The sequence below is a fragment of the Aotus nancymaae genome, unplaced genomic scaffold, assembly GCF_030222135.1.
Source record: "Aotus nancymaae isolate 86718 unplaced genomic scaffold, 86718_ANA_hifiasm-v0.15.2.pri h1tg000131l, whole genome shotgun sequence".
NCBI lineage: Eukaryota > Metazoa > Chordata > Mammalia > Primates > Aotidae > Aotus > Aotus nancymaae.
In genome coordinates this window covers 6,832,714-6,859,904 of record NW_026988546.1, presented here as the reverse complement: position 1 = coordinate 6,859,904, position 27,191 = coordinate 6,832,714, and the positions used below count along the sequence as shown (strand labels likewise).

The 27,191-nt window shown below is 45.0% G+C and overlaps 4 protein-coding genes and 1 pseudogene across 17 annotated transcripts in view; 2 read left to right on the top strand and 3 right to left on the bottom strand.

The window, feature by feature from the left end:
• The window catches only part of LOC135272745 (uncharacterized), a 35,834-nt gene extending 35,289 nt beyond the window's left edge, over window positions 1–545 (top strand). The window contains exon 7 of the mRNA XM_064371340.1: window positions 349–545. Coding sequence (XP_064227410.1) covers window positions 349–460 — 112 coding nt within the window. The 3' untranslated portion in view covers window positions 461–545. The remainder of the gene's footprint in view (window positions 1–348) is intronic.
• Window positions 1–27,191, bottom strand: part of LOC135272713 (ankyrin repeat domain-containing protein 36B-like) — a 175,769-nt gene that overhangs the window by 98,917 nt on the left and 49,661 nt on the right. The gene's annotated exons all lie outside the window — the stretch shown is intronic.
• LOC135272716 (uncharacterized) lies at window positions 534–13,751 on the top strand. 4 transcript variants are annotated; one of them, XM_064371305.1, is made up of 6 exons: window positions 547–802; window positions 3,146–3,273; window positions 3,885–4,029; window positions 4,890–5,022; window positions 5,553–6,964; window positions 7,311–13,751. In XM_064371305.1, exons 1-5 carry the CDS (start codon window positions 782–784, stop codon window positions 5,564–5,566), a joined length of 441 nt encoding a protein of 146 aa, XP_064227375.1. In that variant the 5' UTR covers window positions 547–781; the 3' UTR covers window positions 5,567–6,964; window positions 7,311–13,751. The 4 variants fall into 4 exon arrangements, with proteins under 4 accessions (XP_064227372.1, XP_064227375.1, XP_064227374.1 ...); XM_064371304.1 differs by having other exon boundaries at window positions 5,333–6,964; XM_064371303.1 differs by having other exon boundaries at window positions 5,139–6,964.
• Window positions 11,951–16,069, bottom strand: LOC105717341 (chromobox protein homolog 1). The gene has a single exon (XM_064371306.1). It carries the CDS (start codon window positions 15,629–15,631, stop codon window positions 15,158–15,160), a length of 474 nt encoding a protein of 157 aa, XP_064227376.1. The 5' UTR covers window positions 15,632–16,069; the 3' UTR covers window positions 11,951–15,157.
• Window positions 16,089–24,163, bottom strand: LOC135272744 (tripartite motif-containing protein 75-like; annotated as a pseudogene).

Here is a 27,191-nt window from a genome sequence, read left to right as displayed (position 1 = left end):
ACGAGGCCTTACATCCAGTGTCTAGTGCATCCACAGTTCTCAGCCCAGCACCTACAGGGCTTTAAAAAGGCAGATGCGCTGACCTCATCTCATACTTTTACCTAATTGGCCTAAAGGGGGCCTGGACACCAGTGTTCCTTAAAAACCTCTCATGAAAAGTCAGGGTTGACAATGACTAAGAAGATCTCATTCAATCCCTGTAAAGCCATCTAGAGTCAGAACTTTGGTCAAACTCAGTGTCTGATCTCCCCACTGAGGCCATAAATTCCCTGAGCACAGGGACAGAGCTGGCCCCAGCCAGGCTCAGTGCTGGGTGCCTGTGAGGCTAAGGGACTTCTCTATTCCCAGGTGCCTCTACCTGCACATGTCAGGGCCTGAACAGGATCTTCCAGAAGTCAGATGGTTCCTGCATCTGTCAAGCAGAACACGTGTCCTTCAACAACAGGGGCCTGGAAAGTGAAGAGGAGAGCAGCGGCCATGAGGACTGCCAGCCCCAGGAGAGCCCCTGCAGCCTCTAGACCAGCAGGCGCAAGGAGAGGTGAAAGGAGAGGTCTGGGGGTGCTGGTGGGCTGCGCCCAGGCACTTTGGCTTAGGTATTTGGTTTCTGCTTGGTCCTCTGAGCCAGGTGCATTACTCCTTTGCCAGTGAGAACGAGTTAATTCCTTAACATCTAACAGCAATGCTGGCTTCGCCAAGCATCTTAGAGAGTAATTCGTGAGTGTGCTCCCACTGCTGCCTGTGCAAAGCTCGCTAGACTCTGAGGAGTCCTTTGGAGCAGCCTATGGGGATGCTGAAGCTTCAGGTGGGCTCACTCCCTGTGGCAGTCTCCCCTGGGAGGGGGGTGACCTTGCCCTGTGCCCATGCCTGGGGCAGCTGGCAGGAAGGGCCACATTCCATGTGGCTGGGAGGCCAGCAGAGGAGCACAGAGCCCCTCCCCAGGCATACGGCTCCCACAGCAGCATCAGAGACCCTCCTTTCACGACTGGAGGCTCTGGAGCTCATTGCTTTTGAAAAGGCAGCAACTTCTTTAGAGGGAGCCATTTTATCCCATCAGTCATTTGGTGCAGAAAGCCTTGTGCAGGCCCATAGCTCAGCCAGCCCCTCCTGGACAGAGCACAGCCCCCTATCCCCCTTATACCCACTACCCACCAACTGCAGGCCCCACTTCAGACAGCTCATGCCTGTTCAGAGGTTTCCCCTTTGAACCTAAATCTCCAGTTACTGGTGGGTTCCAATCCCACATTTCAACCACAGAGTCATGACCCCAAGGCCAGCCTGGCCCCCTCAGTCATGTCTCGGAAGCCTCAGGTATTCTCTGCCTACCCTTCTCATTTGCATTCTGATTAGGCAGCTCTACCTGCCCCTGGGAACCCAGCCTCTGGGAGGGGGCAAAACTAAGGGACTGTGTCCTGCTGCTTCATCTGTGCCACAGAGAGGCTGTTGCCAGCCTCTGGCTGTGGCCCCTCCACTTCATCCTGCCCTGGCTGGTGTCCAGCACCCTCAGGGGCCCTAACTCACCTGGCGCTCACTTTCCAGCAGCCTCTCCTCTCTGGCCCTGCTTCTGCATGCAAAATGGCCTGCATCCTGCCACCTTCCAGCCTAGCAGTTCTCAAAGCAGGGCCTGTGCACCAGCAGCATCAGCATCATCTGGAAATGTGATGGAAATACACATTCTCAAACCCTACACCAGGCCCACTGGGTCAGAAATGCCAGGGGTGGAACCCAGCCATCTGCACTTCCACAAGCTCTTCAGGCACCTTTGAAACCCATTCAACCTAGCCCCCCGCCAAGGCAACCTCAGCCGAGAGCCCCTCAGCTTGGGTGAAGGGCTGGCCCCAGGGGATATCCTTGGAGTCTATCCCTCATGCCAACAGCCCTGCCTCAGGCCAAAGCTAGGGCCCCTGACAGGCCCTAGGACACAAGCTCCCTCCTCCTGGTAGCCAAGAACACCGAGTCCCTGGCGTCTGTCTCATCCTCTAGCTTCCCTCTGTCCCTCGGGGCTGAGCTGCTGGGACTGGGATGGCTCCTAACTGCTCCTTCCACTCCAGAGACCAGGACATCCTCAGAGCAGCCCCAGCACTCACTCTTCCTGACCTCCAGCCCCAAATCCCCCATCACTCCTCCAAGCCCTGTGAGCCTGACACACGCCAGCTGGCCCAGCTTCTCACCCCTGCAGGTCAAACCTGCCCCCTTCACACCTAAAGAAGTTGAGATGCTGACTAGTCATGCCATCAAAGACAGCACAGGAGGCACAGCAGGGGTCACCACTGAAGTCAGATGTTCCTCAGTCAGAGGCATGGTTGCTTCACGGAAACCATCTCAACTCATCTCTGATTGGAATAGGCAGACTCCCTCATCCCCAAGAGGCCAGGACTTTTCCCAGGCAGAGGGCAGTCCAGGCCTGAGACCTCCCAGCCCACCCCAAAGTGGGTGTGACCAGCCCTAGGGTACAGAAAAAAATATCCAAACTACCCAGATTCATGTTTTCTTCTCATTCATTTTTCATTTATATTTTATTCTATCTTTTAAGTATAGTAAAATATATGCTATAATTTTTTTACAACAACCTTTTACTCTTGATGGAGCATGATCAAGTTTGGCTACCACTGGCCTAAATACTCGGCCTGCTCCAATGGGCCTGTAGCATCCGTGACTTGACCCCCAGGGAAGAGGCTGCAGTTCCCCTGTCCTCCCTGATCCTGGATCCACACTCTCAGGAGGGTGTCATGGAAACAGCCTCATTTGATGCTGTGTCCTCTGGTGGACACAGGTCCTGGTGATCGGCCTGTTCTCCTGAAACACTGGCCATTCTGACCTGTAAACTGCAGTGTCCTCCCCACACCTACTTCACAGCCAGTCTCACCACTACCCTCTCCAGGAAGCCATCCCTGACTAATCCCGAACTAGAGCCCCGGTCATCTCCCCAAGGCAGCCCATTGTCCTCTGTTATTTGTGGGTTTCTTCTACCCCCAAGTCTAACTCTAGTCTTAGCACAGTGAGTTAATGACCTCCGGAGAAGAGTCTCATTCTCCCGAGGTTCTGCCCTGTGTCTCTGGAATGTTCCGTTATACTGACAGCGCCCCCCCCCCACACCTGGGCCTGCAGAGGTGCCAGGGCCAACACTGTTCTACGACCCCCTCCGCAGGTCGCCAAGCGCCGCATGCCTGGAGAAGTGCGCCTGGCTGCCACCTGGGAGTGTGTGTCCCCGCAGCAGCATGACTGTACCTCCTTCTGCCACCCGGTGGGCGGGGAGCTCAGCGCTGAACTGGGCATGTAAGTGAGGAAAGAGAATGAATCATCTCCTGGCAGGCCCTCACTGTCCCACAGGGCCTGTCCTGAAGGGTGTCTGTGGACCCAGCCCTGATGGGAACTTAAGCCAAGCACAAGCTCCTTCCAGAAGCTTCCCTGGGTCAGCATCCCCAGGGGTCCCCGCCAACACCTGCCAGGCCAGAGCCGCCCAAGGCTGAGGAGTTGCTGGCCCCATGGAACAGTGGTCTAGGCCCTAGGCCCTGATCCAAGTCCAGGAGCTGACTCCTATCACATGGTAAGCCCAGAGGGGGCCTCCAGTTCTGTCCTGAGCCCCAATCCTGCTGCCGACTTGTGGACTGGGCAGAGAGGGGTTGCCTCTGGATCAAAAGGACTATTCGAGGCCAAGCAGCTTTCTTCCCACACCTGCCTCTGCAGGACACCAAAGCAGTAGTATATGTCCCAGACCTCCATTAGAAGTGCAGTGGCTGTTTAGGAAGCAGGCAGCCTGCCCTCCTTGGGGAAAGGCTGACGACTCACCCATCCCTCCTGAGGGGCCTGCCTTGGCTGCAAGGATCAGGGCCAGGGAAGCCTCTCCACACCCACTAGGGCAGCCCCCCACCCCTCCTCTTTTGCAGCTGCCAGTGTCACAAGTATGTCTCAGCAGAGGAACTCTGTGACGCCCAGTGTCTGGCCCAGGCCCTCCAGCTCTCCTTGGCCTGGGGCCCCAGCAGGGAGCTGATCCTCAGCGTGAAGAACGAGGCTGGGGACAGCATCCAGATGGTGAGCCTGACTCAGGGAGGCTGGGTGGGAGGCCACCTCTGCCCTCTGGGGATCGGGAGATGGAGCCACCCAGGCACCACGTCTAAGGAAACTAAGTGGCAGAGGGAAAAGCCCATGTGGTGACTGGTCTTCCCTACCCAGCCCTGCTGTTTGCATGGCTTTCCACTTGTAAGCTGAAGGCAAGGGCAGGAAGGAGGTAGCAGGTGGTATTTTGTACATTAACATCAATCATTCTGTTTAAATGCCAAATGAGACCCTGCCATGGCCAGTAAATGGTGTGCACTCTGCTGGAGCCAGCTCTGGGCCTCCCTTGTTCTCAGTAGGACCTCTAACCACAGGGCAGGGCCATGTGTTGGCCTTCAAGGTGATAGCTGTAGCTGTCTTCAAGGCCTTGATGCCTCCTTGGGGTAGAGGGTGCAGGGGGCCAGGGCCTGGGCCAGACCGGGCCGGTACATGCAGAAGGCAGGTCAGGCTGGCCCTGCATGGATTGCATCTGCCAGGGGGTTCTGGGTGGTATGCTGTCTGCAGCCACTGAAGGGCCACGGAGGATCATCTGGCTTGGGACTGAGCAGCAGATTGGGGGTGATAGGGAGATGTTTCCAAGTCGGTCTCTAAATAGGATGTTAGTAGGTGGAGGGAAAAGGGCACGCAATGACCCAGTAGAGGGTCCGGATTGAATGATTGAGTTTGGGTGTGTTCTGAAGAAAAGGAGGGAGATGGGGCCCAGGAGGCCACACTGGGGAGGCTGAGGGTGGCTGTCACTGCATCCCAAGGAACACCAGAGCCTGGCTTGGGTCTTTGTCTGTCCACCTGTGCCTCCCTTCCTCCCAGGCCTCGTAGCTCATGCTGCACTTTCTCAGGAAGTATCAAGCACTCTGAGCCCAGACCAACTTTTCCAAGGGAGTGCCAGCATCCATCTGGTCCAGTTTAGCCCCCGTGGCATCTTTGGCTTCATCATCTCCAGGGCAGATGTGCTAGACTCCTTTCTCCTCGGTAAGTGGAGGAGGAGGCACCAAACCCAGGCCTTCCCAGAGAACGTAGGGGGTGTGGGGCATGGCTGCATTCTCCTGGCAAGGGCAAAGCATGGGAGCTGCAGGGCCCACCTACAGGTCCTCGGAAACGTCTCAGCTGTGTCCCAGGTGCTGTGGAGAGGAGAATCTGGCAGAGGTCACAGAAGATCACAAAGGAGAGACCTTTCGATGGAGAGGGACCAGCAGGGAAGGGAGGCGGGTGGGGCTAACAGGTGAGCACAGGCTTTCCCCAAAGCCCAGGTCTTCAACAGGCCTTCCCCAAACTCTCCCAGGACCACCTGAGGCCAGCCCCTAGCTGCAAAGGCGTTATCAGACCTCAGGCCCAGAGCAGACTGGTCCCCAGTTTCATGGCATCAATCCTCGTGCTCCAAACCCTGTGGTCTGCTTGGGAGCAGGGGACGTGATCCTCTTCCAGCTTCATATCCTTGCCCACAGTGAGTGCTGCCCACTGAGCTCCATTCGGGCCCTCTGATCCTTCTCCTGGCCTTCCAGGTGACTTTGCCTAAGACCAGGACTTGTCCCCAAGTACTCACTTCACCATGGGCTGCGTTTCCATATCCATACATTCAGGGAGTTGGGACAGATGTTCCTGCTCCGACGTTCTGCAGCATTGAGACCTCTGTGCTTCAAGGTGGTGGGGATTCACCCAGGCCAAGCATACCCCTGCCTGGGGCCCCAGGCCTTCACAGACCTTCCCAAAGCCCAGCAACCCTTGCAGTGGCAAGCACCAGCTGTGCCACACTGTCATCCTACAAAGCTGGACCCCAAAACACCACAGACTGCTCTGTTTGGGGGCACCTCAGTTGATAAGGAACATCTTCCTTGCATTGAGCTGAAACCTGTTCTCCCTGTGGCCCCAGCCCTGGGAACCTGCAGAGCAGGCCTTAGCCCTCCTCCTCTGACAGAACGGGGCACTCAGACTCTCCTGGTTGTGGCTGCATCCTCTCTACACGTGGCATTTTTATTCCATCCACCAAACGCTGGCCCTGGAACCCTCAGCAACCCAGCTGCCTCCCATTCTCCTCACGCAGCACTGGTGATCTGCAGCCAAGAGGGAACTGAACCCCGAGAAATGAGCTCTACGTCGGGCCTGTGCTCTCCGTAACCCACTGGGACCTGGGCAGCCCCTGCCCCTCTAAGCCTTGGTCTTGTCATCTGTGAAGTGAACCCAGTCACTTCCCCTTTCTCCACACACACAGCCCCATGTTGGACAGGAGCTGGGGCTCAAGAAGAAGAATTGACAGCCATGCTCAGCAAAAGGCCTCCTTGTGTGGAAGAACTGCCAGGCCAAGCCACTTGGGTTTCTGTCAGAGGCCCTACCACTCCCTTGGCAGCCCGTCACTCAGCCACTTGACAGCACACATTTAGCACCTGCTGCATGCCCGCACCATGCCACGTGCCGGGGGCAGAGAGAGGAGCAGCCTCTCTTAGGAGAGGGCCAGGTGCTGACTGCTCACCCCCAAAGGCATGAGTCCTGGTGGCTCTGCTCAGGACATGCTCTCTGTGTGCTGGTGGCCTCTGTAGGCAGAGGGAGGAGGGCTTGCCCTAGCACCAAGATCATTCAATGCACCATCATGTGCATGACAGGGTGAAACATGTCATCACATGGGAAGCACGCCTCAGTTCCCCTCACTCTTCTGAGAACAGGTACTGCGCAGTGTACCCATTCTGAGAACCCATTCTGAGTCCTGCTGAGACTAACCCTGGATCTGGGCTGCTCAGGGGTGGGATTGGGACAGGCACTGGAACCCAGCCCAGCCCCACATTCACCCCCAAGACCGCTCGGCCAGCCACTACCCCGTGTACCAGAAGCAGCATCTGTTCAACAGCAACCTCCACTGGGACTCCGGGGCCTTCCGCAGACTCAGCCACCTGGTGCAAGAGACGCACCTCAACTTCTCAAGGTAACTTCTTGAGTTACCTTCTCCTGCCGGGAGCTTGGGAGGTGGGAGGGGAAGGGGTGAGGTTCCTCCATGTGGCTCACAGCCTTTCCCTCGACGGGCCAATAGGAGAACACGGGAACCTGCAGACCATGCAGGTGGCCAGACCAGAGCCCAGGGTGAGGAGAGGCCTCCTGTCTGCGGGGCGAGGGGAGCTTGGCAGGTGGGGACTCCTGGTGCCCAGCAGGGGTCACGGCGGCTTCTCTGGACAATGTTGTTCATACGCAGGGAGACATCTAGACTCGGCTTGGTGTGAGTGGCCCATAATGGCTGAACCCCCACATTCTGACTCCTGATCTCTGCTTCTCAGGTTTGCCCATCAGTTCCTAGATCCAGGCACATACATGTTTCAAGACAACGGGCAACCAGAGAACCTGGCCGTGGTGCTGGTGAAGGAGGAGGGGGTGGCCTGTGGTCCCGGCCAGTCCCCTGTGCAGCCCTCATCCCCGTAACAGCTGGGCAGACACGGCATCCTCAGGCACAGGCTGCCAAACCTGGGCCCAGACTGGGTGATGATCACAGGTACTGACTGACAGGACGTAGCAGCGAGGACTGGAGCAGGCAGGGAGGAGTGCCGTGCCCGGCTCCGAGTGTGTACTGTGTGTCAGCCTTGTCTGAGGCTCTGGGCATGGCTTCCAAACTCCAGATATGTCCACAGTGACAATAGCATGGTGCAGTTTGTCCTCGACCTGGGACTTCATTTGCAGACAAAGAATTTTCTCCATTTGGGCCTCCTTTCTTGCCTCCCCTTTCCCACTTCCCATGCTCCGTTGATCTGGAGAGCTGCCCCAGTGGACAGGGTCCTTGAGTGGAGTCACAGGATCACAGACACCCTAGACTAGCCCCCACTGTGGGTTTCCTGTCTTCCTTCCTTCTTTTCTCCAGAGGTCAGCACTCTACACTAAGCTCTTTAAGCTGGCGCCTGCCCAGTGGGCAGAGAAGACACAGCCCTTTGATGGCTGAGACTGAGAGCCCTGAGCACAGGGCAGCAGCTCTCTCTCTCTCTCTCTCTCTCACACACACACACACACACACACACACACACACACACGTGCATACATGTGTGCATGCATACATACACTCAGAGCACAGGCTTCATGTGGGGCTGTCCCAGGAGAGACTACACAGGGAAGGGCACAGGGTAGAGGGGAGGGCCTCCCAGTGGGAGACTAATGGCAGAAAGCCCAGAGGCAGGAAGGGAGCTGTGAAGAGTTAAAACTGCAAGGGTAGCAGGGCAGAGGCCAGGGCCACCGAAGCAAATGCAAAACAGCAGCTCTCAGGGTCCCAGGCAGCCTGGAGGGGCTCTGAGTGGCCACTATATTCTCCTCTCCCGTCCACCTTCCAGGGGTGCTGCTGGCTGTTGGCTTAGCGACTGTGCTGTTGACAGGCCTGGGCCTCCTGCTGAGGCCCTCCCTGCCCCACACCTGTCCCATGCAGGCTTGGAGGCCTTGGTGGAGAAGCCTGGGACAGCCTCAGGTGCCTGCTGAGTGTGTGCTCCTCAGGGAGAGGTGAGTCCTCCCTGCCCGCTACACACTAGGCCCAGCCCTGGCCCAGCCCAGGGACTGCTGTGGTGGGTCTGGACACTCCCCGGGCACTGGCCAAGCTCCCCCTGTCCCTGTGAACTTGAGACAGATGTCCCCCAGAGTTAACCCATGGTGTGGGCTTCATGTGGGGTTCAGCACTGCTGCTCCTGTCTGGGCACTGAGGCCGACTCTTCCTTTTAGCCTCCCATTCTATGAAGACCTTGGCCCTGGGGATCTGGGGAAGGAGCTGGCTCCGAGAAGGCCATGGGCCGGGGCACAGGTACCATGCTGGTGTGCAGCCAGCCCCACCTCGACAACACTTGTTATATTCCTTTTACTAGATAGTAGCTATCCTATTGGGGGCATATACAATGATATCTCCTTGTAGTTTTGATTTGCATTTGTGCCTAATGATGAGTCATATTAAGCATCTTTTTATGTGCTTATTGGCCATTTGTATATCTTCTTTTGAGAAATATCTATTCGAGTTCTTTGTCCAGTTTTGAATTAAGTTGTTTGGTTTTTGTGGTTGTTGTTGTTGAGTTTTAAGAGTTCGCTATTTATCACATGTATGATTTGCCAGTATTTTCTCTGATTCTGTGGGTTGCCTTTTTACTCTGTTTATAGTGGGTTTTGAGGCACGAAATTTTTTAAGTCGTGAAATGCGTGTATTTTTTCTTTTATTGCCTGTGCCTTTGGTATTGAATTTAAAAATTTGTTGTGATATCCAATGTCGTGGTGTTTTTGTCCTGTGTTATTGTCTAAGAATGTTATTGTTTTAGGTCATACATTCAGGTCTTTGAGGCATTTTTAGTTAATTTTTGTGTATGGTGTTAGGTAAGGGTCCGACTTGTTCTTTTGCATGTGGATCTCTAGTTCCCTCAGCACAATTGATTGAAAAGACTGTCCTTTTCACCCCTGAAGTCTTCCTTGTCAAAAATGATTTAACTGTATCTGGAAGGGGTTATTTCCGGCCTCTCAATCCTTTTACTAGTTATAGGTCTATTCAGATTTTCTGTTTCTTCATGATTTAGTCGTGGTGGGTTTTGTGTTTCTAGGAACTTGTCCATTTCATCTAGGTTATCTTCATTTGTTGACATACAATTGTTCATAGTACTCTTAGAATCATTTTTTATTTTTGTGGACTTGTCCTCATTTTCATTTCTCATCTTAGTAATTTGAGTCTCTTCCTTTTTTTCTTAGCTCATCTAACTAAAGATACGTCAATTTTGTTACTCTCTCCAAAGAAACGACCTTTGATTTCCTTGATTTTCTCTATTTTTTCTATTCCTTTTTTTGTTTATCTCTGCTCTAATCTTTGTTATTTCCTTCCTTCTGCTAGCTTTAAGTTTGTTCCTCTTTTTCTAGTTGCTTAAGTTGTAAAGTTAGATTGTTGATAGAGATATTTTTAGTTTTTTGATGTAAACATTTATAGATACACATCTTCCCCCTTAGTGCTGCTTGAGTTTTGGTAAGTGGTGCTTTTTTATGTTCATTTGTCTCTATTTTCTAATTTCCCTTATGATTGCTTCTTTGATCCATTGGTTGTTTGAAAATATGTTGTTTAATTTCCAGCATATTTTTGGTTTTTCAGTTTTTCTTCCATTACTAATTTCAGCTTCATCCCATTGTGGTTGAAGAAGATACTTTTTATGACATCCATCTTTTTAAATCTATTGAGACTTAATTTGTGGTCTAACAAATATTCTATCCTGAAAAACATCCCATAAGCACTTTAGAAAAATGTACATACCGTTTTTGTTGAGTAATGTTTCTGTATATATCTGTTAGATCTAGTTGATTTATTGTGTGTTTAAGGCTCCTATTTTCTTACTTATATTCTGTCTGGTTGTTCTGTTACTAAGAAGTGGGTACGTATGTATCATGGAACACTATGCAGCCATAAAAAAGAATAAGTTCATGTCCTTTGCAGGGACATGGATGAAGCTGGAAGCCATTATTCTCAGCAAACTAACACAGGAAAAGAAAACTAAACACCACATGTTTTCCCTTATAAGTGGGAGTTGAGCAATGAGAACCTATGGACACAGGGAGGGAAACTTCACATACCGGGGCCTCTTAGGGGGTGTGGGCAAAGGGAGAGAGAGCATTAGGACAAATACCTAACGCATGCGAGGCTTAAAACTTAGGTGATGGGTTGATAGGTACAACAAACCACCGTAGCCCACATATACCTATGTAACAAACCCGCACATTCTGCCAATGTATCCCAGAAATTAAAGTAAGATTAAAAAAATAAATAAATAAATAGGCATTAAAGTCTCTAATCATTATTGTAGAACTATTTCTCCCTTCAATTCTGATAGTTTCTGCTTTACATAAATTTTAGTGGTCTGTCATTCAGTGTGTCAATGCATATCACTGTTATATCTTCTCGCTGCACTGAAACTTTTATTAGTATTAATATATAGTATACTTCCTTGTCTCTTATAAACTTTTTTTATTGAAAGTTTATTTTGTGTGATACTAATATAACTATCCCTGCTCTCTTTTGGTTACTCTTTTTATGGAATATCTTTATCTGTTCACTTTCAATTTAGTTGTGTCTTTGAATGTAAAGTGAGACTTTGTAGATAGCAAATCTACAAAGTTGATCATGTGTTTTTATGATCATGTGTTGGATCATGAGTTTTTATTCATTTTGCCAATCTCTGTTTTTTGATTGGAGAGTTCAATCCATTTACATTTAAGGTAGTTACGATAAGGAGAGCCAAGAATCATTTTGCTATGTGTGAGAACAGGTGGACGGCTGTTACAAAGTCAAAAACAACAGATGTAGGTGCAGTTGCAGAGAAAAGGGAATACTTATACACTGCTGGTGGGACTGTAAATTAGTTCAGCCATTGTGGAAAGCAGTTTGGAAATTTCTCTAGGAGCTTAAAACAGAACTACCATTGGCCCAACAATCCCATTATTGGATATATACCTAAAGGAATATAAATCAAATACCATAAAGACACCTATATGTTCATTGCAGCACATTTACAAAAGCAAAGACATAAAAACAACCTAGATGCCCATCAATGGTGGATTGGATTAAAAAAATGTATATATACATCATAGAATACTATGCGGCCATTAAAAAACAAAACAAACAAAACATGTCCTTTGCAGCAACATGGATGCAGTTAGAGGCCATTATCCTAAGTGAATTAACATGGGGACACAAACTGTTTTTATTTACAAGTGAGAGCTAAACATTGAGTACATATGGACCTAAAGATGGGAATGCCAAACATCAAGGCTCGCTTGAATAGGGAAGGTGGGAGGAGGATGAAGGTTGAAAAACTACCTACCTGGGTGACAAAATCATTTGTACATCAAACCCCAGCAACATGCAACATGCAACTTACCCATGTATCAAACGTGCACATTAACCCCTGAACCTAAAATAAAAGTTGAAACAAAAGACTTTAAAGGCAACAGAGGCTGGGCATGGTCCATAAATAAGGACTCATATAAAATATATAATAATTAACCCAAATGTTTTTTTAGTTCACATGACATAAGTAAATCTTTGATAAATTAATTATTTTCAAACTTGTTGACAAAATAAAATTACAGATGGCTTCAAAATTGTCAACATACATTATTGCCTGGGTTTGCTAGTTTACATAAACACCTTATATAAAGCTACATATATATATATGTATATGTATATAAAGTTACATACATATATATGTAACTTTCTCTATTGATATGTGCAGTGACATTATCTCAGATCAATGCAACCTCCGTTTCCTAGGTTCAAGCAATTGTCTAGCTTTAGCCTTTCAAGTAGCTGGAATTACAGGTGCCCACCACCACGCTAAGCTAATTTTTTGTATTTTTAATAGAGATGGGGTTTCATCATGTTGGCCAGGCTGGTCTCAAACTTCTGACCTCAGGTGACCCACCCGACTCAGCTTCCCACCGTGCTGGGATGACAGGCATGAGCCACCGTGCCCAGCCTTAAAATTCTTTAAGCAACATGAAAGCCAAACACCAAAAGCCAAAGGTGAGTTTGCAAAATTCAATTATTTATAACTTCTATGCATTGAGTTACTGTAATCTTGGATTTACTGACAGACTTGCAGCAATTAGCTATACAATACACAAGCATTTTGTTAAAACCATTTAAGCTAAAGAATTCAGAGACTTTCGTTGTGTTGTAATGCTTTTTGTGGTATTTTTAATAATTTGTCCTAAAGTGGCTGGCAAAAAATATTTTATATATATCTGCATAAATCTCAACTGACAGCACCATACCAGGAGACTTTGTCACCAGGTATATGGATTTCTTTTAATTCCATAGGAAGCAGAAAAATCTTTATGGTTGGAATGGATTGAAAAAGCCACCTAATGTCCCAGGAGGTAAAGTCCCTCATTTTGCCAGCTGTTTAGGCATCGTATGCCCATCCTTGATTTGGAGGGTTCAAACTCATTCTATTCCTCAAAATCAGCCCTTGAAATCTTACATGCCCAGCTTTTCTGCAGTAGTCCCTGGGCCTCTTAGAGGAAAGGTGCTTTTATAGTTTTGGCAGGAGGGCATTAGTGATAAAAATAGAATGGTAGGCCCAGTGGGATTCTAAATCATTTTTAAGTTTTGAAGCTATCAGGTAGAGAGAGAAAATGTGTTTCATTTTACCCAATTTTGTAACCTATAAATAGCTCAAAAAGAAAAAGACGCCCCCCACCCCCCACTGAAAACAAAGAATAAGTGACATTTTAAACAAGAAGAACGTAAGTCCTGCCTAGCTCTAATCATGACAGGAAGAGGAAACTGACAGACAGCTAAATATTCCAACTATTTAGTATTAAGGCAGAGAACAAGCTATACTAATTCAGATAGAGGCAAAATCATTACATGAGTATTTGTGACTTTGTATAGAGGGCTGATCCCATGTCACATGATAGGAGTTTATCTTGGCTGTCACCTTCTACCAGGCCTGAAGATGAGGCTTTGGTTAAATTGAATTTGGTGCCAAATACCAGCTCAAGATTCAGTAGGATTTGAGGCATCCTTATAGATGAGATAAGTGTACCCAGGAGTCAAAACTCTGAAACTTAATAGCACAATGATTGCTTAACAATACTGATGAAGTCCCTTTCCAAAGGGGCTGGAAGGGGTTTCTTTTTTTTTTTTCTTTAATAAATCTATAGTTTTATTAAGACAAAAACTGACAGTGTAGTATGAAATTTACATTTAAACAAAGTTTTCACAGAAATCTAACACATGCCTAAAAATATTTTACAATGTAGTTCTAGATCCAAGTCTAGACAATATCAAGAACTGATGGATCTCATGACTCAAGAAAGAGCATTTTGGGTATGTTACTTCTTAGGATTTCTTCAAAAAAGTGTGTGTGTGTGTGTGTGTGTGTGTGTGTGTGTGTGTGTGTGTTTTAAAGTGAACCACTGCCCCGTATGAAAGTTTAATCTTCTCCTGGGACCAAGGTTTTTTAAGTGACCCAACTCTTGAATCAATTCAGTGAAACTGTGCTGTCAGTGACTGAACCCTGCCACCAATGGTTTCAGAGTTCAAATCTCAAAAAAAGAGAACGGCTCCAAGAGTTCTCCCCACTAAGAGCATAGGCCCTTGTCTTTCCCTACTGTCTTATCTCCTCTACCACCCTCTTCCTCTTCCCCAACACCTCAGCCAGTGGCTTGGATGAACAAGCTGATATTTATAATTTTGGTACTGGAAAAGAAAGGTCTTCTAATTTCAGGAATTAGCACCTCTGAGACAGAATGATCTGCTTGTATTGTATACTCTCCAATAAAAGACCTTCCCTCCTCAGTCAATTTCCATTTCCAAAATGGCAACTTTGATAACTTAGAAACTGGCTTAGTCCTTTGTGGGGAACAGCAGTAAGTTTAGGCAGGGAACACCTTGGCTTATAGGTTTCAGACATTCACAGCTTTTAAACAGTCTCTCACAGTCCTTATTTATGGTGCCAATGACATTTTTTTGAAAAGTAAAATATTCTGGACATAGAAGCATATCATTAGTTGTCTGTTCTTTCCATTGCTTCACCATTTCCCCTTTCAGGCCCCCAAATTTAATCAAAATGATAATACCCATCTCCCTTTCTCCCCTCCCCATCCCTCCCTCCCCCAAGTAATACACCGCTGATAGCCAAAAACTACACACATGCTATGCTGTTAAAATGCAGAGTTAACTCTATTGGGAAGAAGGCTGTGGGTTGTGGGGATGCTCTTGGAAGATCTACAGTATTTTTTTGCTCTCCCACACACCCAATTCTGCAAGTTTTGTCCTTCATAGAAGGCCCTTTGCTTTTCTCAGCAAAGTGCAGAAAAGGTTGCCTTGAAACACTTATCCCCCTTCCCCTCCACTGGGATGGGTGTGCAAACTGTATAGCTTGGAACGGCTTTAAAGCACTTGGGCTGCTGCAGGGCACAGAAACTATACTGGCCCTTCAAAGGACATCTTCTCAAGCCACCTCTGTGGTGTCAAGACAAGTAGAACTCCTTCCCTTCCCACCTGAAACCCACAGTCAGATGTGACAGGGGCTGGTACTCAGGAGAGTTAATTCTTGTCATCTTTTTTGTCATCATCCTCCGAGGGGTAGGAATGCCATGTGAGCCTTTCCTCATAGAAGGATATGACAACCTATGGGCACTTGACATTGGCTTCCTTGGCAGGGTCCAGGTCAGCCTCATCAGAGTTTTTGCATTTTATTAGGAACATGAGCTCTCCACTGGAGTCTGTAGCTCCAATAATCCGCTCCGGCTCCAAACCTCGAGCAAAGCCTTGTGGCTTTTCTGACTCTTCTTTCTTCTTCTTTGCTTTGCTCTCCTCTCCCTTGTCTTCAGAATCAGAATCAGCTTTGAGCTTGCCTCCCTCCGATTTATCTGTCTCATGTGCTGTTTTCTGTGACTTCAGAAACTCGGCAATGAGGTCAGGGCAATCCAGATTCCCTTCTGGCTCCCATGTGTTGTCCTCATCTGAGAAGCCCTTCCACTTTAGGAGGTACTCCACTTTGCCCTTTACCACTCGGCGGTCGAGAACTTTTTCCACCACATATTCCTCTTCCTCCTCTTCTGGCACCTCCTCCACTTTCTTCTTGTTTTGTTTTTTCCCCATAGTGCCCGCTAGCTTTCTGGTATGAAGGGTGAGGCTGCTCAGAGCAGCACCCAAGAGCCGGAGAGGAATCGGAGCTGCGCTACTGGCGCCCCCGGGGGGAGTGGCACCCAGGAAGGCAGCAAGCCCGGTGGCCGCAATGGAGCACCTCACTGGAGCGGCTACCGCAGGCCCCGGCCAATGACCCTCCCCTCAACCGAACCGGAAGGGGTTTCTTAACTGAAGTCTAGTTATCAGGTTGGAGGTGATGATACTGGAGTTTATGACATAATTGGGTGTAAAAGATTTTATAACCTGGGGGTGATTAATTTTTATAGTGTTAATAAGCCCCCAGCAGTAAGTCTAAATCAGAGACATAATATAGGATTTGACTTTTGAGGATGTTCATCAGAAGATATTAACAGGCTCAAAACACTTGATTAAAACAGAATCTCAGTTATTCATTTAACCAGAGGGATAATCAAAAGACTTCAAAAACTATATGGAAAGTTACGTGAGTATAAAAACGGTTAACCCTTTTAAGGTTTAGTTTTTTAAGTACTACTTATAATCTAATAAAAACAGCAGTATGCCTGGCATGGTGGCTCCTTTGGGAGGATGAGGTGGATGGATTGCTTGAGGCCAGGAGTTCGAGACCAGCCTGACAAAACCCCATCTCTACAAAAAATACAAAAGTTAGCCAGGCATGGTGGTGTGCATGTAGTCCAGCTACTTGGGGGGCTGAGGTGGGTGTGCCTGTAGTCCCAGCTACTTGGCAGGTTAAGGTGGGAGAATCAGTTGAACCCAGGAGACAGAGGTTGTAATGCCATTACTCTCTAGCCTGGGCTAGACTGTTCTCTGCCCTGGCAGCCACCTCACTCTTATATATTTAAAAATACACAGGAAAAAGGTATAAAAATACACAGAAAAAAAAATCACTAAAGAAGGCTTTTATTTTTCCTTTTTGGTAACTAGCCTAAAAACAAAGATTTTACATTCTATCAAGATAATTCGGGCTGGGTGCAGTGGCTCACACCTGAAATCCCAGTACTTTAGGAAGCCAAGAGGGGTGGATCAACTGAAATCAGGAGTCTGAGACCAGCCTGGCCAATATGGCAAAACCCTGTCTCCACTAAAAATACAAATATTAGCTGAGCATGGTGGCACATGCCTGTAATCTCAGTTACTTTGGAGGCTGAGTCAGGAGAATCATTTGAACCCAAGAGGCGGAGACTGCAGTGAGCTGAGATCACCCCACTGCACTCTAGCCTGGGCAACAAGAGTGAGACTCTGTCTCACAAAGAAAAGAGATAGATCCTTATGGAAAGCCCATTTGGATAACCTGAAAACCGAACCTGCTGAAAGGAGAACTTGAACTAGTCAGAAAAAGGAAGTATGTTGGTGTCATGAGTGAACACTGTTACAGAGGCCTTGAGCAGGAGAACAAATGGTTCCCAGCAACAGCCTGGGAAGTTGCCGGGTTATACTGACCACTTGGGACATATGTTGGGGCTCAAAGCAATACCCACAAATGAAAGCCTCAGAAGGGCCTCAGAAGTAAACATTTTTCTGTGGCCTCCCTCTGCTTTCGTGTCCCTTAGTCCCATTTTCTCTCAAGGGAACTAGAATCTTTCTTCTCCAAGGCAGGTCCCAGAAATCAGACCTTCTTTTCCTCAAAGCCAGCCATAAAACCTAAAAATATTACTCTAAATTTTCCTCCACCTTTCTATGTAAGAATTGGCCATAAAGAAATTATCTGACCTTACACTGGGCAAAGTGGCTATGCCTGTAATCCCAACATCTTGGGAGGCCAAGGTGTGAGGATCACTTGAGTCCAGGAGTTTGAGACCAGCCTGGGTAACATAGTGAGACCCCATCTCTAAAAAAAAACTAAACAAAATTAGCTGAACATGATGGTGCATGCCTGTAGTCCCAGTTACTTGGAGGCTGAGGTGGGTGGATTACTCGAGCCCAAGAAGTAGAGGCTGCAGTGCACTGAGATCACTACACTGCACTTCAGCCTAGGTGACAGAGTGAAATCCTGTCAGAATTAAAGAAAGAAAGAAAGAGAGAGAGAGAGAAAGAAGGAAGGAAGGAAGGAAGGAAAAAGGAAGGGAGGGAAGGAGGGAGGGAGGGAAGGAAGGAAGGAAAGAAAGGAAGGAAGGACCTGGCCTTTCTTGTTCGATTATAGGTCATGAGACACCCAGACCCAGAAGGAAGGAATGCATGCTCAGGGAGGTTAAGAATCAGAAGGTTAACCCAGCAGACCTTTCTGGTTTTTTCCATACAGTCTATTAGCATTAAATTACATGCTTGTTCAATCATATTTTTATGTAGCTGTTTATACTTTGTCAAACCTAAGTGTAAAAATGGACAATTTTCTCTATACCTTGGGTCTTTATTCTAAAAACTCCCACACATACATGCCAAACAAATCTGCATGCCACCTTTTCAAATAATCTATCTCTTGTGAGTTAATTTTTCAGAAAAACTTCAAACTAAAACATAATAAGACAGAACAAAAGTACAGAATTAAATTATCTGGAGGAAAACATTGCCTTTTTAACCTTCAAGATAAAACCTTCTGCATCACACCATAACAACAGATTTAGAACTGAAAGGGAAAAAAATGTCATAAGAGCCAAAAAAAGTTGAAGGATGAGTTACCATCCCAGGCCTTCTCAAAGTGAGAAAACCTGAGGCAACAGACTACAGCAGAAGTTGGACTCCTGAGCTATCCAGCTGAGAAATTTCAAAAAGAAACAGCTTATGGAATTTTAAATGTACAACTTCTTGCAATTTTTTAAGAGTAAATCAATATTTTAAGAAAATCTTGTTGTTCTTTAGTCTTGCAGTAGTGGATTTTTTATATCAAAGCCCAATCTCTAGAAAGACAAATTTTCTTTTAATTAAAGTTAACTGGCTGGGTGTGATGGCTCACACATGTAATCCCCCACATTTGGGAAGCCAAAGCAGGTGGATCACTTGAGGCCAGGAGTTCGAGACCAGCCAGGCCAACATAGTGAAGCCTTGTCTCTACTAAAAATACAAAAATTAGCTAGGCAGGATGGTGCACATCTGTAATCCTAGCTATTCGGGAGGCTGAGGCACACACAAGAATCACTTGAATCCAAGAGGCAGAGGTTGCAGTGAGCTGAGATCACGTCCCTGCACTTTAGCCTGGGTGACAGAGCAATATTCTATCTCAAAATAAATAAAGTATAAAGTCAACTTAATCACATAAAAATTATTTTATAAATTCTTTTTGCACTGTGTGAGGCTACTCTTTGACTCCTACAAAAAAAAAAAAATACTTGAGACTGGGTAATTTATAAAGAAAAGAGGTTTAGTTGGCTTATGGTTCTACAGGCTGTACAGGAAGCACAGCAGCATCTGCTCCTGGAGAGAACTCAGGAAGCTTCCAGTCATGGTGGAAGGCAAAGAAGGATCAGGCACATTACCTGGTGAAAGCAGGAGCAAGAGAGAGAAGGAAAATGCCACCCACTTTTAAACAACCAGATCTCACAATAACTCACTCACTATCAGGAGGACAGCAGCAAGGAGATGGTGCTAAATCATTCATGAAAAGTCCACCCCATGATCCAATCACCTCTCACCAGGCCCCAGCTCCAATGCTGGGGATTACAATTGAACATGAAACTTGGGCAGGGACACAGGTCCAAACTATATCACAAACCTTATCAGATTTACACAGACCATTTAAAACATGCTTGGACTTTGTTTTCTCCTAAAAATCACTCTTTCTTAAATAACTAGTCATTTTATATCAGGACAAAAATTTCCATACAGGATCCTTTCTCATACAGAATTATTTTCTTCTTAATCCTTCTTACCAAAACCACCTTCTCACTCATATCTGTAATTTTCTTTACATCTCTCTTACTTACCAGTTCCTTTTTACCTAATTTATAAATAACCATTGACTTATACCAAAAAATATTTTAATAAGAACATTATTTTCATAATTTTTTCATCAGAACACATCTTACTTTGGCATACTTTATATGCAGATTTATATATTAACTAGAATTTGTATTTTTGGTAACTTAAAATTTTTGTGAAAACCTAGAAGTAGAAAAATTTTTAAACAGTTTTGCTTGTTCTTTTTATTTAATGTACAAAGAGTAGTACAGAAAGTAAAATGTCCATACACCATCACCTAGACTCAACAGTTATCACTATTTTGCCATATTTGCTTTATTTATCCTCATGTTTTTGCCTGGAGATCTTTAATAAAAATCATAGAAATAAAATTTCACCCCTAAATATTTGACTATGAATCTCTAAGAATAAGGGAATTTCCTGACTCATAATGCTATCACACCTAAGAGAATTAACAGCTCACTGATATCACCTGACATGCTGTCATACTCATATTTCCCTTACTGAGCCAGAAATGTCTTTTTCAGGATGGGCAATAGTGGCTCATGACTGTAATCCCAGCACCTTGTTTGGGAGGCCAAGATAGGAGTACTGCTTGAGGCCAGGGGTTCAAGATCAGCCTGGTCAACACAGTGAGACCATGTCTCTATTAAAAATAATAGTAATAAATATAATAAATAAAAATTGCCTGGGTGTGGTAGCATGAGCCTATAGTCACAGATACTCAGTGTGGAGGCTGAGGCAGGAGGATCCCTTGAGCCCAGGAATTTGAGGTTACAATGAGCTATGATTGTGCCACTGCACTCCAGCCTGGGCAGTAGAGTGAGATCCCCCCCTACCAAAAAATAAAACAAAAGCAAGGTATGGAAAGATGTGGAAGTTAACTATATATGTATGAAGTTAATACACATACATATATATATATATATATATAATTCCATCATTATAACTTTCTTGCAAAATAAGTGTTTAAGTATTATCTCCATTTTGTAAATAAGTTTAAGCTCACTACCAGAAACTACAGAACCTAGATATAAACCCATATCCTTCTGGTTAAGTTAGTGTGGCATCCTAAGACTTTAAACATGTACCTGTGGACATCTCCTTTTTCACAGTCAGAGAAAGAATATCTTGCTACTTCTTGTTTATGTATAAAGCATTCCATCGAAAACCCATTTAAGAATGCTGGTTTACCAGTGACTGAAGGCATCCCTGGACATCTTCTTACCACTGGCTGAGTCATCTCAACAAGTATACTTTGCCTAAGACTATTTTCTTAATTTTAAACTTACTTTGTAAACAGCTTATTACCCACATCCCAGAGTTGGTCTGAAAATACTGCAACTCCTGGAATGTAGTGAGGACTCAGTAAATACTAGCTATGTTTGTAAGAAAATTCTGAACAAAAATAGGTATGCCATCCTGCCCAGTGATTCCTATTTCAGTCTCTAACATGGTTCTAACTGTAATGTTCATTATTAATAACTTTTCAGTTCTCTTCAATGTCATAACAAGTTGCTGTGTTCTAAAATACTATGCACAATAGCAAAGAATATAGGCAGAAATAAAAATTATGTGGAGCAATTAGGTTCCAAGAAACCTGATGTTGCAAGTGCTACCAGTTGGTAGCTTCTGGGGATAACAGAATAAAAATGTAAAAGCCCGTTATGTTAAAGGCTAAAGATGCTTACTCTCTCCCTGTGGTGCCCTCCTCACCCCACCCCTTTCAATTGTGCCCTGTGGTTTAAGGGTTGCAACCTGCTTCTGCTAGTAGACAGCTTTGTATGTGCCCAAAATAGCACAATTCAACCTTTATACAGAGGAGGCAAAGTTGACAAGTTCCAATTTTGTTAATCCCCTTCAAATCCCATCATCACTTTCTGAAACACAGAAACAATCACTCTTGTACTCAGCAATGTGCCAAGGTTCACACAGGAGACAGGTAACCCCCATGTCATTCCTGGGATGGAGGCATTCCTAGCATTGTCTTATTGATGGTTGTTGGGACAAAATAAAACTTCCTTCTTGGAAATAGTGAAAGTGTGAAAGAAAAACTTGTGGGCAAGGGGGAATTGATTCATGGGTATATTAATTCAGTAGCTTCCACAATTCCCATTTAAAAAAAGCAACAACTAGTAAAATAGCCTATCAGGTAGATTTTCATTAAAAACTGTTTATTTATTACATTCATAAACAGATTCTGAGAGGTTTTGAATCAGATCTTACACGAAAATAAGGCCAAAGAGGTCCAGTAAAAGTATCAGTGAAAGTATAGATGTGAGATTTCTCAGTCATGTTATAGAATGAGATCTCACCTGGCTAACGGTCCAGGAAAATACCAGTGCCTCTGACTTTCACTTCTAACAAGAGAGGGGCTTGACTCCAGATGGATTAAAGACTTAAACATAAGACCTAACACCATAAAAACACTAGAAGGAAACCTAGGCAAAACCATTCAGGACATAGGCGTAGGCAAGGACTTCATGACCAAAACACCAAAAGCATTGGCAACAAAAGCCAAAATAGACAAATGGGACCTAATCAAACTCCACAGCTTCTGCACAGCAAAAGAAACAGTCAATAGAGTGAATCGGCAACCAACAGAATGGGAAAAAATTTTTGCAGCCTACCCATCTGACAAAGGGCTGATATCCAGAATTTACAACGAGCTAAAAAAGATTTACAAGAAAAAAACAAACAAGCCCATTCAAAAGTGGGCGAAGGACATGAACAGATACTTTACAAAAGAAGACATACATGAGGCCAACAAGCATATGAAAAAATGCTCATCATCACTGGCCATTAGAGAAATGCAAATCAAAACTACATTGAGATACCATCTCACACCAGTTAGAATGGCAATCATTAAAAAATCTGGAGAAAACAGATGCTGGAGAGGATGTGGAGAAATAGGAACACTTTTACACTGTTGGTGGGAGTGTAAATTAGTTCAACCATTGTGGAAAACAGTGTGGCGATTCCTCAAGGACCTAGAAATAGAAATTCCATTTGACCCAGCAATCCCATTACTGGGCATATATCCAAAGGATTATAAATCGTTCTACTATAAGGACACATGCACACGAATGTTCATTGCAGCACAGTTTACAATAGCAAAGACCTGGAACCAACCCAAATGCCCATCGATGATAGACTGGACAGGAAAAATGTGGCACATATACACCATGGAATATTATGCAGCCATTAAAAACGAGGAGTTCGCGTCCTTTGTAGGGACATGGATGAACCTGGAAACCATCATTCTCAGTAAACTGACACAAGAACACAAAATCAAACACCACATGTTCTCACTCATAGGCGGGTGTTGAACAAGGAGAACACATGGACACAGGGAGGGGAGCACTATACATGGGGGTCTGTTGTGGGGGAGTGGGGGGGACAGTGGGGGGGTGGGGAATTGGGGAGGGATAGCATGGGGAGAAATGCCAGATATGGGTGAAGGGGAGGAAGGCAGCAAATCACACTGCCACGTATGCACCTAAGCAACAACCTTGCATGTTTTTCACATGTACCCCAAAACCTAAAATGCAATAAAAAAAAAAAAAAAAAAAAAAACAAGAGAGGGGCTGGAAAAGCTCCTGGTGCATGAGAGCCATCATCCTGCAGCAGAATCCTCCAACATCCTTGCTGGACGGATGGTGGTCTCTTTTCTTTTGTGGGAAGAGAATCTTTGCAAATGCCAATAGCCTATTCGGACTTAATCTCCCACTTCTACCTCCCAGAAATGCTTGTCAGAATGAAAATAGAGTAACACAGGACAACTGGTTTGACTACAAATCTTTTTGGAAAACCAGGAATCTTTTGTTTTTTCTTTGTAAATCTCACACATTTTTTATCCTCAGGTACAATTAAGATAGGGTGTGCTGTTTCAGGGCCTAGAATTATGTCTACTTTAAATTTCTTTATAATTATCTGCAGAGCAGAATATTGGGGAGGAAACTGCAGCCTCTCTCCTTAAATTAATTGAAAAGATTGACAGGCTATTCTCATTTTCAGACTCGTAGAAAATTTTAATTTGTGAGAGCAATTCCACTTCAGATAACTCACTGAGCTGTACAACCTTAATTAATTGGCTTTTGAGTGTATAAATCTAGATTTAAAATGCTGTTATGTGTGCACTGAGTTTCTGCTGATTGCCCTTCTCTTCAGCTAACCTGCAGAGAACTGCTCATTGCTCATATTCTAAAAACTGGCTCAGGTGCTCAAATTCAGAGGATAATTCCTACTTTGGTTTTCCACCTTCTCTCTCAGTTCTAAGGAGTTTTTTGCTTTGAATGCTTATTAATTTTTGAAGGTCTGCCAGTTGCTTTTTCAGGGGCTGGATGTAACTGCAGAGCCTTTTCCTGTAATGAGAGGCAGTTCTCTGGGTGTCACGTAGTGGCCCTGGTGGTAAGGGGACTGAGTCTACAGGGGACACAGCACCACTAGGTCCACCTCTCAGAAAACAATCAGGAACTGGTTGTGCTTCCCACACAAGGGTGTCTCTTCCTGTCTGTCTTCAATGCTGTGGAGCTTGACCATTTCAATCATCCTTCCCAGCTGGGTGTTGCTCCTGATGTGTGCCCTCTCCTCTCAGCACTGGTGACAACAGACAGGGCAAGGAAAACTTCCCTGTAGATAACTCAAGACCATGCCAAGCACTGAACAGAGAGCTGCCACTGGTCAGGGCCACCTCCACTCAGGATCCCTCTGTGGTTGCCAGATGTAAATCAAAGATAACAACCCAGGCAAGTTGCAATCATTTCAGAGGTTTATTTGCCAAGGTTAAGGACGATGGCCCATGACATAGCCTCAGGACATCCTAAGAACATATGCCCCTATATGAGTTCTCACTTATTTAAACCAAACAAAATAAAATTTCCTAAGCCATTTCTGACTGACTACACCTGATTTTATTATGTAGACACAACTTATATCATAATACATGTATATATGCAGAAACATATCTAAACACACATACACACATATAAAGATCTTAGAGCTCTAATTTTAATATCAGTCTTGAGGTAATAAAACATATAAACTTATGTGAATAAAAAAAAGATCCAGATTATTTTTCTGATAAGATTTGATAAGATTAAACTTTAGTATTTTTTTAACAGGCAGTTTTACAAAGGCTGTGAACAGAATTTGGAGTCAAGCAGTTCAAGTCAGTTTCCACTATACTGGACTGGACAAAGAAAAATTAACTGTGCAAATGTGACTCAATTATATAAGGAGGCCCAAAATATAAGAGTTCTAACAAAGTTTGAATAGTATTTTCTCGGACTTGGTTTTTTGTCCTTGAAGGTAAGAATGTCATTCCTTTTGTTATAGAGAAGATATCTTTTTATTTTTGAAATAGGATCTTGCCTTGTCACCCAGGCTACAGTACAGCACAGTCTGGAGAGGTGTCTTTACATGTGAATTTCACTTTTTGTTTTTAAGAAACAGTGTGAAGGTCAAAATATTTTTTAAATATCTGCTGGTTTTCAAGTGTTTTTACTTGAATAATCAGTATGCCAGAATAGCTAAGGAGTTTTTGAAACAAAAGTGTTTAGCTAAAAGAGGGATAAAAAGGAGGAATTGCAACAAGGGGAGAAGAACGCTTCAGAGAGGAAAGCACCTCAGCTGGCTCTGAGACTATTTTGCAGCAAGGAAATTTTTGAGCCCTGAATGTTGGTTTTTTTTTTAGCCTCAAGCTACCAATGAGAAGTACATGTCTTATTTGGAATACATAATTTTATAGCCATGATCTTTTAGTTTAGTTTTAAAAACAACAAATCGTGTTAATGATCCCTGTAATGTTTAGATGTGTTACCAGCTAAAGTCCCAGAAAATATCTCAGCATGCTTTTGAACTTTGAGACCCCATTTTGAAGGTGCTCTAGTTTAATGCCAAATACACAAAAGCCAATTAAACACAAGTGTCTAATACTCAAAGGCCAAACAAACTCAAGTGTCAATGGAAAGTAAACAATGTACTTACTAGGAAGGATGATAACCATTTTACACTGAAAGGAAAAAATCCCCTCACTTAAACCTTGAAGCCCAAATCTTGCAGCTGAAGTCCACAGAAGGAAATTGATTCCCTCTCCAAAGGAAGTCTCCCAAATGGGAGGGGGAAAGACCACTACTCAACCAAATTCTACATAAAACATAACTCCAACAAAATCAGGAGTTTCATCCAAGAAAGACTCACCAATAAGGAGTTTCATCCAAGAGAGATTCACCAAGAGAGACTCACCAAGTGGAAGTGGGGGACTCAGGGGGCCCCAGTGTGGGTCCTCACACCCTACTTCCAAGGACTCATGATTGTGCAGGCGAGGCAGCTTAGTATCCCGCTTCTGACACCATGTAGATTAAAGTCAAAATAAAAATGTAAAAACAAATCTCTAAATTTAATGTTTCATGTGGGGAAGAAGAATTGAACTTTGGGTATACATGCAGACTAGGTTGTTTCTGATATGTCCAAAAAACAAAGGGAAAGTTTCAGATTTTGTGAAATAGAGAAATGTTACACATTGCTTTTCAAGAAAGATTATTGGTACTAATAAGAGTTTGGGAAGCAGACAAGGGTGGTGAGTGATGGTAGTGGACAAAATTCGTTTAAGATTTACAGCAGTCCATTTCAGGAACTATTAGTTAAAACCGATCTCAGGTGTCAACATTCAGATTCAGCAGCCAGTCTTGCAGAGAATCACATTTCAGGAGGAACACTGTGTCCTGAGTGCTTTTTCCCCCTGCTTTCTCAACTCTGTTTTAGTTGGGTAAGACAAGAATGACCCAATTTGAACAAATAATTCTAACAATACCCAGAGTACAATATGCAGCTGCATCTTCCTGGTAGACCAGAGGAATAACATTTGGTGGCATCTGTGTGGTTGGAATTGCTGATCTCAAGACACAGTGAAGGGCAGTCTACTCTATCATTCTGAAGTTTTTCATGCATACTGTGCACAAAGACATAAGGAGAAATAAATATATGCACACATATAAATGTAGAGTTTTTAAGTATAAAACAAATATGTGATATTTGTAAATATATGCATCAACATATAAAAATAAAAATTGCAATATGGATATTTATACATAGAACTTTGTAGCACAACTTGTCACTCTATGGACATCTTTCTCCATATAAGACAGATGAAAACTAACCCCTAAGGATGGTCCAGAAAATGGTGTGTCAATAGGGGTGGGTAGAAGACATACTTTCCACAGAGAGGTAGAAAAAAAGTGTATGAACCCCTAGGTTTTGGTGGAGAAATTGGAAATGTGAGTTGATAAAAATAGTAGTGAACTGGAAAGACAGCCAAGCCATGATAAAACTGCACTAATGGACACTGAAATCTTTTGGGATGAGGAATGTGGCCCCAGATGCTGAAAGATACACAATCCCAAGGAAACCTATTCTTCCATCTGCAGTTGGTGGATCTGGAGATACCTATAGACAGAAATCCACAAACAGGAGTGAAGAACACCAAGAACAGACATGGAAAACATAGGTCTGAATTAAGAAATCCTTGTGTACCCCAAAGTAGGTAGCAGGTGAAGAAAGCCAGGTCAGATGAAGGCTACTAACACTGTCAGCCAAGGTGGATGGATGATGCTGTTGTACAATCTAGTGACCAGATTGTACAACAAGACAGTTTCAGCACGGTGGATGTGAACAGTGCCTG

Bases quoted from the DNA above. Each gene is read 5' to 3' on its own strand.
- LOC135272716 (XM_064371302.1), top strand. From the start codon at position 3,161: ATGCCTGGAGAAGTGCGCCTGGCTGCCACCTGGGAGTGTGTGTCCCCG. The intron at 3,274-3,884 runs GTAAGTGAGGAA...CCTCTTTTGCAG, and splicing joins CTCAGCGCTGAACTGGGCAT to CTGCCAGTGTCACAAGTATG. The intron at 4,030-4,889 runs GTGAGCCTGACT...GCACTTTCTCAG, and splicing joins CTGGGGACAGCATCCAGATG to GAAGTATCAAGCACTCTGAG.
- LOC105717341 (XM_064371306.1), bottom strand. From the start codon at position 15,631: ATGGGGAAAAAACAAAACAAGAAGAAAGTGGAGGAGGTGCCAGAAGAG.